Source organism: Vitis vinifera, chromosome 4 (genome assembly GCF_030704535.1).
Source record: "Vitis vinifera cultivar Pinot Noir 40024 chromosome 4, ASM3070453v1".
Lineage (NCBI taxonomy): Eukaryota > Viridiplantae > Streptophyta > Magnoliopsida > Vitales > Vitaceae > Vitis > Vitis vinifera.
In genome coordinates this window covers 18,495,359-18,509,630 of record NC_081808.1, presented here as the reverse complement: position 1 = coordinate 18,509,630, position 14,272 = coordinate 18,495,359, and the positions used below count along the sequence as shown (strand labels likewise).

The following is a 14,272-nucleotide window of genomic DNA, read 5'->3' as shown; positions in this document are numbered from 1 at the left end:
GATTATCGGTGCACAACAAGTAGGTAATTACAAATTACTCAATTTTTATATTGTTTGAGTAGTTGTAGTCTTTTGTGACATGTTTTAAATATTTCTTACATATGAATTGTAGGAATGAGAATCAAGTCTCCATCTCCATATGAAATAAAGAACAAGTACTTGGAAATGGAGTACAATGAAATGGAAGGTTATGTGAACCAAGAAAGAGAAAAATGGAAGACATGTGAGTGCACAATAATGTCAGATGGATGGAAAAGGCCCACGAAATTAAGTATAATTAATTTCATAGCCTATTCAAAAGGGACCACAGTATTCCTTAAGTTAATCAATGTATCAAACAATATCAAAGACCACAAATATATATATATATATATATATATATATATATATATATATAGATAAGCTACTGAAGAGTGTTATCAAAGATGTTTGGGAAGAAACCGTGGTCAACATTGTCATAGATAATGGGTCGGTGTTCATGAAAGCAAACAAGTTGTTGATGAAGAAGTTTAACTTATATTAGACTCCATGTGCGGCGCACTACATCGACTTAATGTTTGAAGACATTGACAAAAGACCTAGTGTTGCAAAGGTGATAAACAATGCTCACAAAATAACCAACTTCATTTACAACAATGGTTGGTTACTTGCACAAATGAGAAATTTCTATGGTAGAGACATTATTCAACCAGGAGCTATAAGGTTTGCTATCAATTATATTGCTCTTGACAAACTTCTTAAAAAAATGGCTGATTTGAAGAGATTTTTTATAAGTGATGAATGAGCATAACACAAACTTAATCAGACAAAAATCGGACGAGAAGTGGAGAAATTAATGTTTGACCATCTATATTGGGATAAAGTGGCAAAAGTAGTTTCATTATATGAGTCACTATACATGGTGGTTCAACTCGTGGATTCAGAAGATGTGCCCACAATGCCCTTTGTGTACAAACTTATGCAAGTGATAAAAGAGAACCTCATTCGTCAACATGCTAGAGAATGAATGTTCCAAATAATAAAAGGTCATTGGGAGAAAACACTAAGACATCTACTTCATGCAACAAGTAATTAAGTATTATCTATCTTCATAAGTTCTTACTCTTAATTTATATAATTTTCTCTTACAAAATACTAACTCTACTTAATTTTATTGTGGCATATTTCTTGAATCCAGGGTTTCAATACAAGTGTTGAGTTGGTAGAGATCCCAAACTACTTCAAGTGGTTAATGACATTTTTGTTAAATTAAACCTAATTGCTGAATCGCTTGGTCAATTTGAAAATGAGGTAAATAAAAAACTGTTATTTTACAGAATCTAATCAAACAATGATTTCATTCATCAATTTATTTGAACTTTTATTAAAAATATGATTTTGACATATTGAATGTTGAATATGTTGGCATCTTAGATCTAAGCAACAAAAGCAATACCAAATTTTCAAAAATTGATCTTTTAGAGTTAAAGTACTAACCTTTAGGTTTGGATGTTCCTAAACCTTAAATTCCAAGTATTGAAGACGACCTTGAAGTTATTGGAAGTCTTGTAAACCCACAATCTTTCGTCGATGATTCGACCTTGTTCTTAGCACACTTCTAGTAGGGAAGAAAGAATGGTGGAGGCTATGATTCTCTTTATCTCTAGATGACATAAGACAAAAGTGATGGGACCACTAACCCCTAGGAGGTATTTATAAGGTTCCTAATTAAGCTTAAGTGAATTGAGCTCACATAGGTTTAGGTCACTTAATTTAGCCTACATTAGGTTCTAATTGATTAATTAATCCAACAGGACCTACTAATTAATCAATTAGCCCAATTTAGAGACCTTGTTCACTTACCCTTATGCAACCTTGCATAATTATCAAAATTCCCTTATGCACAAAAGTAAATTTAGAGGCAATCCAACCCTCATAACCCATGTTAACAAGGTGTATGAGCTTAGAGCGGGGACCATCAAATTTTGAAATTTATTCAACATCTCACTATAGATAATCAACTAAACTATAGTATCCTATGTAAATAACAATGAGACACTATGTGCTCAAGTCTATGACATGTTATCCATTATGTTCCGTCTCCCCATGAACTAGTATTCGTAGTCTAACAAGGTGAAAGTTATTAGTCTTTCAAGACTACCTATACTATTCTTGAGTTACAAATCCCCCCATTGTTTGTTCAACTAATATGTCTTAACTCTCGAAGAGTCTATGTCAAGTTTCACTTAAAGAACTACTATGACCATAGTTTCCATGACCACACCTCCTTAGGATCACTCAATGGGATACACTGTCTCAGTCCCATGAGATACCATGGTGCCTCCATGAACTACTATTGTTTGCTACCGGTTTCCACTAACAGTGACCTAATCCATAGGGAATAAATTATCAAATTGCGATCTCACCCATTGGTCAAAGTCATTGCTAATTTTAGTATAAACTCAATATTCTCTCAAGGTTGAGAGACAACACAATGAAGTAGTTTGGTGAGGTCGTGACTACTTGATGGCTTTAAGTCATGACTTACTTAAGAAATGTACTTGATATTATAAAAACGACCACATTTGGTTCTCAAAAAATATTAAGAAAAAATATATTAACAAAATTAATGATTTTTCATGTTTGGGTTTCCCATAAAAAATATATAAAAAATAAATATAATTAAAATTTATTAAAAACTTATACATTTTAAAATTATTAAGTTAATATACAAAATAAGTGATGTGAATTTAACGAGTATATGGAAATAATTTATTGACTTTAAATATATTTTTATTTTCTCCCATATTTTTCCTCAAATTTTCTAGAAACTAAACATAACTACAAAGAACTTGAGAAAATGGACTAGACCACAAGAAGGATCTTTGTTTCATAAACTCATAATGTTTCAGATCATGTGATCATCATCCTTTTGTTAAAGGTATATTAACTTAATTGTTAACCGATTTATTACTCATTAGGTTAACTTTAATTTAAAACTCTAAAAAGGGTTAGAATCCTTATGTTATGGTCTCTTATCTAAGTGTTTGAACCTTTAAAACCTTATAGTTGGCCTAAAACCCTAATATTCCCTCAACCTAATCCAGGTGATAAGAGACTTAAACAAGAGAGAGAATTAATTCATGTGATTCACCAGCTGTGTTCAGCGGTATCACAACCACCTGAACTCTCTCTCCCCCATTCCCAACATACAAAACTGATCAGTGGACCCAACAACCCAACTCTCCACCCAGAGTTCACAAACAACGTTTGGAGAAAGTTAAACAAACTGGGCTCCACCGTCTTTCCATCTGCCTGATATAAACTAATCAAATGGTGTTACCAAAAGTAGGAAAAAGCTTAAAAGTCTAATGGAAGTGCCAATTATTTTCCACCAAAGATCCTTCCTGTAAATATTAAAAACACACATGTACATCACTTGTCTTCTTTTGGATTAAAAGATCACAATTCTATGCATTTTTCCCATCCTCTCATTATAAGTACAAATATCATCACTCGTTATCTTCTTCATAGAGGCCATGGCCATGGCCAGTTTCTATTTGTTCACTTCTTCACTTTGCATCCTTTTTAGCTTTGTGGTATTCACTGAAGCAGCCCCTAAAGGGTCTCTCATCACACACCTTCCTGGGTTCAATGGAACTTTCCCTTCCAAGCACTACTCAGGGTATGTATATATAACATTTGTCATTTTTTTTAAGTGTTGGGTTGTGCATGTTTTGATGGGGTTCTGTAATCTTGGGGGCTTTCAGTTATGTGGACATAGGAGGTGAACCTGCCAAGAATTTGTTTTACTACTTCGTGGTATCTGAAAGAAACCCGGGGAAGGATCCTCTTGTTCTATGGTTGAATGGTGGCCCAGGCTGCTCTAGCTTTGATGGTTTTGTGTATGAACATGGTACTAATTCTCAAAACTGTGAACTTGATACTAGAGTATAAGTAACAGTTATTTTGATTTTCTTGATATTCTGAACTATACATGCCACTGCCACCATACTTACTACATTTCAGTTTGTTTTAATTTTTTATTTTTTTTTTTGGGAGTTTGAATTAGCTGTTGATTTTTTGGATACATCTTGATTGATTCATAAATTTATCAAAGGGGACGGAGCAATATTTAGAATATGAGATTCTTCCACTCTGATGATCATCTAAGTTGTATGAATTGGGCTTTCTTTTTTTGAGGCAAAAGGTATGAATTGATCCACTCCCATAACCTGAAAATTTTGAATTTGAAGAGTTGTTTGATACAAATTTCTGCAGGACCTTTCAATTTTGAAGCGGGAAAGACACCCAACAGCCTGCCCACTTTGCACCTCAACCCATACAGCTGGTCCAAGGTGAGAGTTCCTTTTGAAAACAAATCCTTGATAATTGGTATTTGTAAGTTGAATTACCCATAAATTTCGTCTATCAGATATATACCTAGATTAATATAGCATACATATTGTTTTCTTGTGTTTCCCTTTTTCAGGTTTCAAGCATGATATATTTGGACTCTCCTGCTGGGGTTGGGTTTTCATTCTCGAAAAACACATGGCAATACAATACTGGAGACCTTCAAACTGCCTCTGATACACATGAGTTTCTCCTCAGGGTAAATTTAACATAACAATCACAGATTGATTGAAAAACTAGTATAATAATTTTTTTTTTGTTCTGCAACCAGTGGTTCAAAGAATTCCCCGAATTCATCACCAATCCATTTTATGTGTCTGGAGAATCTTATGCTGGAGTTTATGTGCCGACTCTTTCTGCTGCAATAGTGAAAGGCATCAAAAGTGGTGCAAAGCCCACTATCAACTTCAAGGTATGTCACATTAGAGCTACCCACCTTGAAAATTAACTGAAATATGTTTTAAAGACTTCAGATTCAGTTAGGTTCGGTTTATGCAGGGCTATTTGGTGGGAAATGGGGTCACAGACATGGAGTTTGATGCCAATGCCCTAGTCCCATTTACACATGGGATGGGCCTTATATCAAGTGAGATGTTTGAGGTACTGAATTTTATTAGCTACTTTCAGCTTAGTTCTTGCTTGAAAGCATCTTAAATAGTTCCAAAACAACTGGTGCAGAAAGCAAGAGATAACTGTGGAGGAAACTATTACTCAAATGAAAGTAAAAGCTGCATAGAAGAGCTGAACAAAATCTATAATGTGAGATGGTTGTTCTTCTCTCATTGATCTTGTCTGAAATTCAGCAAATTCTGAAGAAAGTGGAGCTAGTTATAGTGTTTGATTAGTACTCTATATATATGTATCATGGTTTCTTCTGGTTAATTACCATACAGGCCATTTCTGGTCTCAACAAATACAATATCCTTGAACCTTGCTATCATAGACCGGCAAAGAAAGGTGAAGAAACTGGAAATACGACGCTACCACTTAGCTTCAAGCAGTTAGGAGCTACTAACCGACCACTTCCAGTGAGGACGAGGATGTTTGGCCGTGCCTGGCCTTTTCATGCACCAGTTAAAGATGGCATTCTCCCTCTGTGGCCTGAATTAATGAAGAAAAAAACAATTCCTTGCACGGCAAGTTATTCATATTAGTCTTTGGATTGCTAGAATATGACTGCTAATACTATTTGATAGTTGCTGCCTTAAGCTCATTGTTTTTCAGTTGATGGCTACATAAAGAAGTAAACCAACTAGTACTAGTTCTAAATGAAATCGCATACTTACAATTACTTCATTCGGATAACATTTTCGTCTGTCCAATTGCAGGATGATCAGGTAGCAAGTGTTTGGTTGAATGACAAAGGAGTTAGGACTGCAATTCATGCCCAACAGGTAACACAACTACTCTAGCTAGTCATATGAATATTTCTCATCAGTACTATGCATACTCTACTGAAATTTGGAGCTTAATTAATTCAAATTGTTTTTTGTTTAGAAAGATGTGATTGGGGAGTGGGAAATATGCACTGGTAGACTATACTATTCCTCTGATTCTGGGAGTATGCTTCAGTACCACAAAAGCCTAACTGCTGAGGGATACCAAGCACTTATATACAGGTAAACTTTGCCTGTATGAATCGTGTTTATAGCGACTCATCTCCATTCTGTATGATGTTTTAAAGATGTTTCAAGTACACAAGAATTTTCCCATGAAAATCAACCTCCTGTTAACTGTTATGGCAGTGGGGATCATGATATGTGTGTGCCATTCACTGGGAGCGAAGCATGGACAAGGTCACTCGGATATAAGATTGTGGATGAATGGAGGGCTTGGATTTCCAATGACCAAGTTGCCGGGTACTCGAGGCAGATGAAACCATCGTCTTTCACCATTTTTGTGCATAGTTCTTTGTTTCTTGTTGAATTATTGTTCTTGGGTTAACTGTATTTCTTGCAGGTACACACAAGGATATGAACATGGCCTCACCTTTCTCACCATCAAGGTCAGTCTTGTATACATTCTGTTGATTTTTTTCTGAGTTTCTGCAGTGAAGTTGTGTAAGTGATGGTGCAGGGAGCTGGGCACACTGTCCCTGAATACAAGCCAAAGGAAGCACTGGACTTTTTCAGCAGATGGTTGGACGGAAAAGCAATATAACCAACATGGAGAAGCAATTCTTACAAGTCTTTCATCAATCTGTCATTCATCTTCTTGGCTTAGGTAGAGAAATGGGGAAAAAAAATTGTACTAATCTATTAAGAGTTTAACACATTTTAATTAGTTGATGCCTAGTTTCTTCATCACATGAGTCTAATTTTTTCATCTCTAAGTCTCTGGGGATGCTTCTCATTCCAAAGGGTGAGCATGGTTCGGTTTGGGTTAGTTTTTAACTAACCTAGGAATCAAGCCGAATTGGTCAATTTTAATTAGGTCCATCTCCATCTAGAATACCGAAAATGCACTATCAAATAGTTGGTGTTACCTATACATCTTTGTTCCTATCATTATATTTTGATTTAGATCTAGATTTCATCTTATATATTTAACTTTCTGAAGTTGGAGTTCGATAGATATCACTTTGGTACCTTAGATTTTTTCCTTTTAATTAAATTAGAATTGATTACATCAAATTTATTTTAACTCAACTTAACACTAATTCAGTTCAATTTGATTTGGTTAATTCAATTTGACGTAAAAGTAGACCCATATGTTATTCACCTTCTATTAATTTGTAAGAAAACCCCAATGATCAACATTATCATTAGGGATGGCAGTTTAATGGGTTACCCTCTCCGCCCTACCTCGCCCCACCTTGCCCATTTTAAAACAGGTATGGAACTATACTAATCGGGGATGGGACAGTTATGGGACTCTCATTCAAAACCTAAATCGGGTTTAACACGGGTATAGGTTTTGTACCAACGTCCTGCCTCGCCCCGAATGTAAATTTATGAATTGACCCTTCTGATAAATAGCTATTTCAATCCATAGTTTAGGGTTTCTCTCATATGACACCTCTTCTCCCCATTTCTTTTGCCCTAAAACCACATCCTCCCCCAAAACCAAATCACCATTTCCTCGATACCTTTCTTCTTTGATTTTTTGATTCGCAAATCTAAAGGGCTTTCTGAGATTGCTTTGGCAATGAGAGTTAGGGTTTCGACCACGACAACATTCATTTGAGATCGAGATCTCGTGGCGTTGGCCCAAGTCCTTCTCCTAACAACACCAAGGGCTTGGTGTTGGTCCACTCCTTCGGTTTCTTTCATTGTTGTTAGCTTCGTCATCAAGAGAAAAAGTTTTGAAGAAAGCAAATGCTTTTTAGGGCTACTATTTCCATTTTTTTCAAATATATGTAGTGGATTTTGGGATGTTTGATACTTATGCACAATAATTTTGTAAAACTAAGAATGAAATTATGGAATTATTTAGGTTGTTATCATGTTTTTTGATTGTTGGCCATGGGATTTATATATTTGTTTTGCTTGGTATATGATTTTGTGTTAGAACCCTAACCCAACAAAATTACTCCTTCGAGGCGGGATGGGACGGGATGAGATTATTGTTATTTTTTGTAAACAGAGATGGAGGCATGTCAATCCGCCCTGTCCCAAGTTTAGGATGGGGATGAGAAAAATATATATATGATTGGGACGAAAATGGGATAGCGGTGTCCCATCCCAAACACACCTTATTGTCATCCCTAATTATCATATTAATAATAAAGGGATTGTGGATTACTAGAAGTGGGTTAGTGATACTTGGTAGTGTCTTAGTAAGTAATCCACTGATTTAAAAATGAATATGCATATAGATGTATATAAAATTAACCCAATAAAACTATTTCTTTTAAAAAAAAATCATTTTGTGTCTATGTAGTTTGATTTTATTTTATTTTTTGGATTCATTAATTTGTCACTTTTTTTTCCTTTTTTAAAAAATAATGTTGGAACTAATTGTAATAGATTTATTTATTAACTTAAACTAACTCGACTTAACATCAGTTTTATTCGATTTAGTTCAGTGAACTCTATTCAATCAAAAATTAAACTCATATATTTTTCATTTTATGTTTGTCATAAAACTCAAATGATCAACATTATCATACAATGCTCAACAACAATGAAACCAAAATAAATAATGTGTGAGAATACAACTGTTGGTTACACATTACTAGAATTGAGTTAGTGTGACTATTGATACTAATTTTTTCCCAATATATATATATATATATATATATATATATATATTGTGTGTGTGTGTTTGTAAAACCAATCATAATATTCATTTTAAAAACAGAAAAAGAAAAAGAAAAAATGACCCAATAAAACTTATTTATGTTGTAAAACAAGGATAAATGCAATGCAAATCAAAGTAGTAGAGATAAAATATATCTTACTTTGATAATAATATATAATAAGGAAGAAGGAATTAGAGAAAAGAGTTGAAAAAGTTGAGAAAATGAAAGACAGAGAGAATGAGATGAAGTAAGAAATTTCTTTCTTGCTTAGGGATGCATATTATAGGGGATGGGAAGCCATTTTATAGACTTTCCAAATGGCTTCCATTAATATTCCCATTAATGAATATTAATGGAACTCATAAATAACATTAATGGTTTCCATTAATGAGTATTAATGGAAGTCATAAATAATACTTAATTAACATTTATTATAATTAATGTGGTGGCATTCATTACTTCAGTTATAACACTCCTCCTTGGATGTCCACCACATTGAAGAATATGCCTCATTAAAACCTTGCTAATAAAAAATCCTATGGGAAAAACCTAGCGAAGGAAAAAGAGTACAATATTCTTATAATTATTTAAGTTGCTATTAGTATGTTAGGACTGCCTTGTTAAAAACCTTGTCAGTAAAACCCGGTAAGACAAAACTTGGACAAAGGAAAAAAGAGTACAGTATACTAACACCTTTTTACAAGCATATTCTCACTCATGTTGATATCCTTGAGTTAACGCATTCCAATTCTATGTATTAACTTCTTGAATGTTGAGGTTGGCAATGATTTTGTAAATAAATATGCTAGATTATCACTTGAGCGTATTTGTTGCACATAAATTTCACCACTCTTCTGGAGTTCATGTGTATAAAAAAATTTTGGTGAAATGTGTTTAGTTTTATCTCCTTTAATATAACCCCCTGTTATTTGTGCAATGCATGCAGCATTATCTTCAAATAATATTTTCGGGTCACTTTTGATAAAGAAGAGTCCACATGATTCCCGAATATATTGGATCATAGATTTTAGACATATACATTCACGACTTGCTTCATGAATTGCCAATATTTCTGAATGATTTGCTGATGTAGCCACCATTGTTTGTTTGAAAAATCTCCATGAAATAGCAATACCATTATAATTAAACACATACCCTGTTTGTGACCTACCTTTATGTGGATCTGAAAGATATCCTGTATCTGCATATCCAAGCAATTGTTACTTTGATTCCCTTGAGTAAAATAAACCCATATCAGTGGTTCCGCGAAGATAACACAATATATGTTTGATACCATTCCAATGTCTTCGAGTTGGAGTGGAATTGTATCTTGCTAATAAATTGACAGAAAAAGCAATGTATGGACGTGTACAATTGGCAAGATACATAAGTGCACCAATAGTACTAAGATATGGTACTTTAAGACCAAGTAATTCTTCATTTTTTTCGTAATGACGAAATAAGTCATTTTTCACATCAAGTGATCGGACAACCATTAGATAACTTAAAGGATGCGCTTTATCCATATTAAAACGCTTCAAAACTTTCTTAAAGTATGTTGATTGATGTACTAAAATTCCATTTGGAAAATGTTCAATCTGCAAACCGAGACAAATTTTGTTTTTCCAAGATCTTTCATCTCAAATTCCTTTTTCAAGTAATTTGTTGTTCTTGTGAGCTCTTCAGGAGTTCTAACAAGATTTAAGTCATCAACATACACTGCAATAATTACAAATCCGATTTTGATCTCTTAATGAAAATGCATGGGCATATAGGGTTATTCACATACCCTTCTTTTAGCAAGTATTCGTTAAGGTGATTGTACCACATGCGTCTAGATTACTTTAATCCATACAAAAATCATTGTAACTTGATTGAGTATATGCTACAAGGCTTTGTACTATTTACTTTAGGCAATTTAAATTCTTCAGGGATTTTCATGTGTATACCATTATCCATGAATCTGTATAAATATGTTGTAATAACATCCATGAGACGCATATCCAGTCCTTCTGAGACTGCCAAACTAATTAAGAAACGAAATGTGATTGCATCCATGACGGGAGTGTATGTTTCCTCGTAGTCAATATCAGGTCTCTGCGAGAAACCTTATGCTACTAATCGTGTTTTATATCTTATGATCTCATTATTCTCATTGCGCTTTAGTACAAATACCCATTTGTACCCAACAGGTTTTACATCTTTAGGTGTTTGGACTACAGGTCCAAAAACTTCTCGTTTTGTTAATGAATTTAACTCTAGTTGTATAGCTTCTTTCCATTTTGGCCAATCATTTCTATGTCGGCATTCTTCCACATTTCATGGTTCGAGATTTTCATCATTTCTTATAATATCGGAGGCCACTTGGAAAGCAAAAATATTGTTAATAACAATATTATTTCGATCCCATTTTTATCCCGTGTGTACATAACTTACTGAGATCTCACAATTTTCAGGTACATGTGCCTTTTCAAGGGCTTGTTGTTCAATATGTGCCTCTTCAAGGGTTTTCTATATTATTTGTGCCTCTTCTAGAGCTATAGATTTATCAATTTTAAACTGATCAGTCGTTTTGATGGTCTCTTCAAGAGTGCCAAGTTTTTCTTGGGTTTTCATCTTCTGGGGAGTTACATCCTTTGAGCCGACAGGTCTACCACGCTTCAGGCGTATCTTAGATTCATTTGTTAACTGTCCTACAGGGACATTAATCTGTGCTGGAGTATTTGCAGTCGAGATATGTGACTTTGTCACTTTTTTTGTATTAATGAATGCATCTGGTAATTGATTTGCAAGATTTTGCAAATGAATGATCATTTGAACTTCTAGTTCACATTGATTTGTAAGAGGATCAAGATGGGTCATAGTAGATATCTTCCAACTAATTTCTCGTCATTCTTTAGGAATCGAATTTTCTCCCCCTAATGACGGGAGAACACTCTCATTAAAATGACAATCCGCAAAACGGACTATAAAAAGATTGTCAGTCAAAGGTTCAAGATATCTTATGATAGATGGAGAATCAAAACCTACATAAATCCCAAGTCTTCGTTGGGGACCCATTTTAGTGCGTTGTGTAAGTGCAATTGGTACATATACTGCACAACCAAAGATTCGTAAGTGAGAGATATTTGGTTGTTTTCCAAGCACAAGTTGTGAAGGGGAGTATTCATGGTAAGTTGTAGGTCGAATACGAACTAAAATTGCAGCATGCATAATAACATGTCCCCAAGCGAAAGTAGGTAATTTGGTTTTCATGAGTAATGATCGAGCTATTAATTGGAGACGTTTGATGAAGGATTCTACTAAACCATTTTGGGTATGATTATGAGCAACAAGATGCTCAATATTTGTCCCTACTGATATGCAATAGTCAATGAATGTTTGAGAAGTAAATTCGCCAGCATTATCAAGACATATTGTCTTAATTGAATAATCTGAAAATTGTGCTCGTAATCTGATTATTTGTGCAAGGAGTCTAGCAAAGGCAACGTTACGTGTAGAAAAGAGACAAACATGTGACCACCTAGTAGAAACATCTATTAAGATCATAAAATAACGGAATGGTCCACATGGTGGATGGATAGACCCACATATGTTCCCATGTATTCTTTCTAAAAAGACTGGTGACTCATATATGACTTTAGTAAAAGATGGTCTGATTATCAATTTACCTTATGAGCAGGCAACACATGAGTATTCATTGGGCGAAAGAATCTTCTGGTTCTTTAGTGGATGTCCATGTGAGTGTTCAATTATTCGACGCATCATTGAAGACCTTGGGTGACCTAGCCTGTCATGCCAAATGACAAAAACTTTTGAGTCATTGAACTTCTGGTTCATGACAACATATGATTCAATAGGCTTTATAGTTGTATGATACAACCCAGAGAAGAAAGTCAGGAGTTTTTCCATTATAAGCTTATGGCCAGATATAATGGAAGTAATGTAAAGATATTCTATATTATTTTCATTCATAGTTTCAATATGATATCCATTTCTGTGGATATCTTTAAAACTGAGCAAATTTCTTCTGGATTTGCTAGAATATAAAGTGCCATTTATATGGAATCTAGTTCCATTTGGTAGCGTTATGTTTGCTCTTCTAAAGCCTTCAACTAAGTTTGTAGTACCAGATATGGTACTTACATTAGCTTTTATTGATGTCAATTTGAAGAAATATCTTTTATCTCGAAGAATTGTGTGTGTGGTTGCACAGTCTGCGAGACATACATCATCCTCATTCATCTTGAGACTAAATAACACATGGATTTCACATATAACTAAAAAAACAAGGCATAATGTAAATAACAAAAGAAAATCAGATGACATAATAATATATTATTTGATATATAAAGTAACATTAATCAATGTTAATCTTCTCATCATTTATTAAATGGTCTGTTTTTTCATTGGGACCTCCAAAGAAATCAACGTCATAGTAGGTTAAGTCCAATCCATCACCATCGGTAAAGTTCATCTCTATCTCTTTTCCTTTTGCTTTTATTGATGCTTGGTAAAGGTCAACCAAATGTTTGGGTGTACGACAGGTACGCGACCAATGCCCCTTCATACCACATCTATAACAATTATTCTTATGGTTCTTAAAAGGTTGATATTGTAAACACTTCCCATTTTCTTGTTTTGCCTTAGTATTGTTCCACTTCTGGTGGTGCAATGAGGCTTTCCTTTTCTGAGAATTTGATGAATTATTACTATATGAACCATGGTATTGGGGATTTCTTTCACGACCACAACCACGTCTTCGTCCACGTCCACGAGTTTGGGACGATACTGCATTTACTTCAGGGAATGGTTCAGATCCAGTTGGACGAGACTGGCGATTTCTCATCAAAAACTCTTTTTTTTTTTTTTTTAAACCTTCATGGAGATGATGACAAAGGAAAATAAGTGTTTTTGTGCGATCCTGCAAGGATGCTTGATTTTCTTCTTTAATCATAGCTCCAAGATTCATTACATCAAGATATATTTTAGCATCAAGGATCCAAGATAAAGAGTTCTTTCTCAAAATGTCAAGTGCCACAAATGCGAGTTTTGTGAGATTCGACATTGTCAAATAATTTCAAATATATGCCAAAACAATATTATTAGAATCAGTTATAATAAATTGATAGCATTGTTATAACTTTGATTATAAACAAAATCAAATAATTTGTTTATAACTTTTAAGAATATGTAACAAAACAAATCAACAATAATATAAATATATAAAATTTTATTCTACATAAATAACTTCAAGTTTAAGATATGTGAATTACCTTCAAAGCAATTCGTGTTGATAACGTATTATAAAACAAGGATAAATGCAATGCAAATCAAATTAGTAGAGATAAAATATATCTTACTTTGATAATAATATATAATAAGGAAGAAGGAATTAGAGAAGAAAGTTGAAAAAGTTGAAAGAATGAAAGACAGAGAGAATGAGATAAAGTAAGAAATTTCTTTCTTGTTTAGGGATGCATATTACAGGGGATGGGAAACACTTTTATAGGCTTTCCAAATGGCTTCCATTAATATTCCCATTAATGAATATTAATGGAACTCATAAATAACATTAATGGTTTCCATTAATGAGTATTAATGGAAGTTATAAATAATACTTAATTAACATTT

The 14,272-nt window shown here is 33.9% G+C and overlaps 1 protein-coding gene across 4 annotated transcripts; it reads left to right on the top strand.

The window, feature by feature from the left end:
• Nucleotides 1-3,466: 3,466 nt before the first annotated feature.
• Nucleotides 3,467-6,698, top strand: LOC100251321 (serine carboxypeptidase-like 20). 4 transcript variants are annotated; one of them, XM_019219167.2, is made up of 13 exons: nucleotides 3,467-3,664; nucleotides 3,750-3,895; nucleotides 4,279-4,337; nucleotides 4,472-4,594; nucleotides 4,667-4,807; nucleotides 4,894-4,995; nucleotides 5,074-5,154; nucleotides 5,289-5,531; nucleotides 5,724-5,789; nucleotides 5,893-6,014; nucleotides 6,141-6,263; nucleotides 6,355-6,400; nucleotides 6,472-6,698. In XM_019219167.2, the coding sequence occupies exons 1-13, from the start codon at nucleotides 3,519-3,521 to the stop codon at nucleotides 6,553-6,555; spliced, it is 1,482 nt and encodes a 493-aa protein (XP_019074712.1). In that variant the 5' UTR covers nucleotides 3,467-3,518; the 3' UTR covers nucleotides 6,556-6,698. The 4 variants fall into 4 exon arrangements, with proteins under 4 accessions (XP_019074712.1, XP_019074711.1, XP_010649231.1 ...); XM_019219166.2 differs by having other exon boundaries at nucleotides 3,468-3,664; nucleotides 4,261-4,337; XM_010650929.3 differs by having other exon boundaries at nucleotides 3,469-3,664; nucleotides 4,261-4,337; nucleotides 6,141-6,254.
• The last annotated feature ends 7,574 nt before the right edge of the window (nucleotides 6,699-14,272 follow it).